Raw genomic sequence first — 5,200 nt, 5'->3', positions numbered from 1 at the left:
GATTAAAGATGTTTTCTGTAAGATTAGGACAAAGACCCTCTGCACTCTCTCTGGTCACAAAACCATCCCTGGATGTGCTTAAAAATTCTCCTCGAGGGAAGCCTTGCACTGAAAAATAATTGAAGCCAGTTAATTTGTTAATTAAGCCTAGAGATGAAGGATATTTGCCAGTGGCATTTAATACAACACAAGAGACAAGAGTATTGCACCTGCGCAACCCCAAGGGAGTTAAATTGCTGCTATTGACATTCTCCATAGAGAAAGCAAGACCTAGAGGACAAGCAAGAGGCAGAGCCAGTGATAAAGTCTGAATTGGTTCAGAAATGGTTTTGCTAGAACTTTCGTGCTCAGGTGACAACTTTCTCACTCATGGCGAGCTCCAAATGAAATAACTTTTTACTTTTGCTCGAGCTTAATCACAGGTAATAGTTTTTATACAACTGAGCTCTCTATGTGTCTGCATTAATATTTAACTATTTTTGCCAGGTTGGTAGGAAAGCTTGCAAATAGTCCCAGGAAAAAACATGCTCTTTCCTATCCCAAACCTCACATATATTTTTTGGGCCTTACACAGAGAGCACCAGTTCCCTTCCCATGCAAGCTGCTGTACACTCATCAGACAGTAACAGAGAGCTTCCAAAACTCATTTTTGTAGTCTGCACTCCAGCTCCCAACCTTGAAGCTTGTGCCTGGCATGCTATTACCAGACCTTGACCAGCAAGCTTCAAGCAAGAGAAATCCTTTCTAAATCTTCATTACAGTGATAATAAAATGCTGACACAGTCTAAAACTGGTCTTGCTTACATGGCTTTACTACCAGTGTTACTGCCAGAATCGTTATCTCCATCAGTATTATGATCATCTTTATTAGACGAGATAATCTCAATTATCATTAGTGCTAATTTATTATGTTCTTCATCAGTTCTGTCATCAGTGTCATTCTTCTAATTGTTGCTCATAAGCATTTAACAAAGAAAAACAACAGCTAATCTGCAACATTTAAATCAGCTCTGGGAGCAAAAGTGGAAAAAATCCATGAAACTCTCAGACCTCCCACAGCGCTGCAACTACTAACATTCTGGAAAAAGAATTGTTCTCCAGAAAATGTCCGTAACCTTATTCTACAGACACCAGTGGAGGAGTAGCAGGTTTTCACCAGGAAAGGTGGGCCATGATGATCTATCTGCTCACCCCTGTGCAACAGACCCTTGTGCAGAGAAGGACAAGGTACAGTCCTCCCTCGCTAGGGAGTGACAATGAAGGTCAGGAGCATACCTGCGCATTTATCTCCACCCCCATAATTGCAGTTTGCTGGAATGATCTTTTCCTCTCAGTTATTTCATTACATGCCAGTGACCTGCACCAGGTTCAGTATAGCTCACAGTCAGGTGCATTTTCTTGTTTGAAAATAGGAAGTGCTGGGATACCACCCAAGGATAGACATCGGTGTGGCAGTGATATTTTACGGTCACAGGAACTCTTCCCTTAAGGACAAATCTATTGTAAATACTTGGATGACCCTCAAATACCTGCGGATGCATTTGTTCAACAAGCCTCAAATCCTGAACACTGGAGTTATGAGATCTATTTCACATATGCCACAGGAGGAGGGAAAACAATCCAGGGCATGTCATTTCAAAGCCAAATTCCTAAAGCAGAAGTTCCCTGACTGTCAGCAGGGTCACTTCTGCAAACACTCTCACAGCAAGGAGCCATCCCAACCAGTCTGCTAATGGCAGGTCTGATCCTACAGACAGCACAGGTCTCCTTGAGCTGCAGGCACGTGCACGGAAAGCCAGATGTCCTGGTTTGTGTCTCTGGCACAGCACTGGGACACTGCAGCCAAACTCTTCCCTGACCCAATTGCACAGATGTCGGAGGAGCTGCAGTAGCACAGGGCTGTGCTTTTTTATCTTCATAGGAGCAGGTGCAGGAGGGGACTGACACATGAGACCATAACTACAAATTCCAGTGCAATGAAGCATTTTGCACTTGTTTCCCCTTGGCAACCTGCAGCACAGCAGAGAAAGCAAATGGCAATCAGTGGTTTTGGCAACCTGAACGTGATTCCTCACCGCTGACATCTGTGTGACGGTCATCCACTCGGGAGGGATGTGGAAGTGAGCGCCGGCCGAGTCTCCCAAGAGCACAACCCCTTTCGAGTCTGCACCTGATGGATGCATTTGGTTAGTCACATGGGCAGAAAGAGCAAACTGAAACTGAGCTTGGAGAGCACTTAAAGAGGAACAGCAGTGGCAGCTGATGGAGTCCCAGGGTGACTGACTACACCTCTCTTCACCTGGCTTCAATGTTCAGACACTGCAATAGGATTTTCTGCAGCAAAAACCATCTATCAGGCATTTGCCAACAACCCTAGAGAAACAACTGGGGACTGGGCAAGAAAACCAGGGGGAGGTCTTGCTAATCGGAAAAGAATCCTGGTTGTATTCCAATGGTGTGTTATTTCAGCAGAGGTTCTGCTGTGCAGACAGTGTTTATTTTTACTATCCATAGATTATGCATTAAAAAGTACTTAAACATTCAGGGAAATCGGATTACTCAGAAAATTGCACAAAGCTTCTTATAACAGAACTGGGTGGTTGATGTGCTACTCATATGAGTATTTCTGCTAGAACAATCTGTCTGGTTTATAATTAATGTCGCTTAACATTTGTAGATTGCCTTTCATCTAAAAATGTTGAGGAGCCTTGCCAGGCAATGGTTCATCCCCAGGATACTGATTTCAGAGTAAGGTGAGGTGAGTGGCAGCTGCAGTCATGGCTGCTTTGTGAGGTTTTTATTTGTGCAATGTGGACACACAGGAAGCCACCCACGTCGTGGTCAGGGAGATCAGCTGATGCCATCACTTCACCCCTTTAAAGCCTTCTCTGGAAAAAAAGTATGTATTTATGGGAAGAGGTAAAATTGGACAAATGCAGATGTTAAACTGCTTCCCTAAATCCCAAGGCCATTACTCTGGGTCAGTCTTCAAGCACCAGAGAAAATGCAGAGGTGACATCTCTGTTTGCTGCTGTTCCTGATCTATGTATTCAGCTTCATTACTGAGCTGACTTCTAGCAGGAAATTACCAGCAGCCTGTGTTTTTCAAGTTTCATCTTTGCCCATCCTGAAGATTAAAAAATCCAATAATTTTGCCTTTCTCATGACGTTGTAAAGCCTGTTGTCTTTTCCTTGCCTTGTGAATGACTGTGCAAATGTTGAAATATTTGTAAAATTAATACATAAGACACATGGTTTCTTGTATTGACTCTAATGATTTACCTTTGCAGAATTTCTCCTCATAGGGAATTCCATCTTTTGGATCCACACCCTGTCGAAGAAGAGAAGGGGCAGATAATAACATCTATCTAGCACCTGAAGAATGGTAGTACAAAACAGAGGCTGAGAATTTAGTTATTCTTGAATGCTTGCCTGCAGGAGGCACTGCATCATAATAATGATGTTTTCCATCACATTATTTTAGTAAGTATATGTACATTTAAATTAATCATATAAGCTATAATTTAAACAACCATAAGCATCAATAAACAAATTGTTAATATCAGCTAATAAAACAAGAATAAATAAAAAAGAAACATTTGTAGACTAAATCAAAGACCAGAGAGAACAAAAGAGAAGCAGAAATCAGGAAGGTGCAACTTCATTTACTTACCCATATGCCATTGCAGTTAGAGTCACTTTTTGCATCCCAATTATCAGGACTAAAACAGAGACACAAAAGGATAAACAATGTCACCAAAAAAGTCAGGAAATCAGAGCCCTAGTGCCATTTTTCACTAAGAATAAAAAGGAATTTGAAATTCCTTTCTGCATGGAAGGGTGGGGGTTTCCCCCCTTTGGATCTAGGAGAGGCAATTTTTCCTAGCAAAATGCAAATGCAAAATGCAATATTAATTTAAAGGTAATACTGGAAGTTGCTGAATGAAACTCATCCTTTTAGTCATTGGCATGGTTTCCCTCTCCACCTCTGGTCTGTCTGACCAATTTTAGCTGCAGATGCTTCAGAGAAAGGAAAGAAATGTGTGCACCACCCCTGCAAATGAGCCCCATCCCTGGTCTTGGTCAATCCCTCTGGTCTCACTCACAGTGAAATCAAGCAACAAGCAGTGATGTGCTGTCTAAGAGTATGGTCAAAGCAAAATCTGGAGCTCATTCTTCTCAAAGCCACAATTATTAGGAAGCCCTTAAAAGAATTAAAAATCCTTACCGCCTGCCAGGGTACACAGTGGTGTTTTTGTCATCGCAGTCTCTGCCTCGCCAGTGATAGCCCCTCAGTGTCTAAAGGCCAGGAGAAACAGCAGATAGAACAGTCATTCTTACTCTTGCACTTTTAATTTAAAATATCTAAAATGAGAATCTAACTCAAGGTGTAGGAATAAAACCCAGTAAACAGGTTGTATTCCAGAGTCCCTTTGCTAAGCTTTAGCAAGTGACACCTAGCATACTTTGGTGCAGAAATAAGACAAGTTTTTAATTTTTTTTTTTTTAATATGACTTTACTTCAGCTCTTATTAATTCAGTAAACAAACCACTCAGCAGCAGAGCAATTTGCTTCTGCAGGGAGCACAGCTTTATGTGAGTATCTCCCCAGGTGGCACACATGAATGATTGCTTTTTCATCCAGGAAGAAATGGGACATTTTATGACAAAAACCCCTCCATTCACTTTATTCCTATACCTATTTTCACATGAATGGATAAGGCTTTGCAGAAAGTAGGAGGAATCCCAGAGACATCCTCATTATCAAGGGATTACTGTACCAAAGGAAAGGCTTTGCTTACTGGGAAAGTACTAAATTTATCTCCATCAAAATCTTCAAAAGGCAGTTTATTTCTTAGAACACTGTAAAAAGCAAAAACAAAAACCATAGTGTTAGATATGAAAGGGAATCTATTCAAAAAGTAAAAACCACAGTGCAGCGTACAGAATAGGTCATAACTGGCATGATATTCACTGCTCCATATTCAGTTGTGGCTCTGTGCTTGTACTTCAGCAAAGTGATCCTGCCCAAAAGAGCAAATCCTGTATTTCAATAGCTGCTGATTGAGCTTGGGAGGTGAGGCTGATGGACTCCTGTATGGCTTCAACGTCAAACCTGCAGTCTCTAAACCAAACTACACATCAAATCTGTGGCAAAAGTTATTTTTGTATATATTTTTTTTTCTTTTTTTTTTTTTTT

At 41.3% G+C, this 5,200-nt stretch overlaps 1 protein-coding gene across 2 annotated transcripts in view; it reads right to left on the bottom strand.

Moving 5' to 3' along the window:
• AOAH (acyloxyacyl hydrolase) overlaps positions 1–5,200 on the bottom strand; it is a 76,226-nt gene that overhangs the window by 36,249 nt on the left and 34,777 nt on the right. For both annotated transcript variants that reach the window (XM_008633862.2, XM_017734445.1), the window contains exons 8-12: positions 4,803–4,863; positions 4,229–4,299; positions 3,674–3,722; positions 3,283–3,331; positions 2,076–2,170 (exon numbers count right to left, since the gene is read on the bottom strand). In XM_008633862.2, the coding sequence (XP_008632084.1) occupies positions 2,076–2,170; positions 3,283–3,331; positions 3,674–3,722; positions 4,229–4,299; positions 4,803–4,863 (325 nt within the window). The remainder of the gene's footprint in view (positions 1–2,075; positions 2,171–3,282; positions 3,332–3,673; positions 3,723–4,228; positions 4,300–4,802; positions 4,864–5,200) is intronic.

Source organism: Corvus brachyrhynchos, unplaced genomic scaffold, assembly GCF_000691975.1.
Source record: "Corvus brachyrhynchos isolate BGI_N302 unplaced genomic scaffold, ASM69197v1 scaffold94, whole genome shotgun sequence".
NCBI classification, from domain to species: Eukaryota; Metazoa; Chordata; class Aves; order Passeriformes; family Corvidae; genus Corvus; species Corvus brachyrhynchos.
This window is presented reverse-complemented; position numbering and strand designations above follow the sequence as displayed.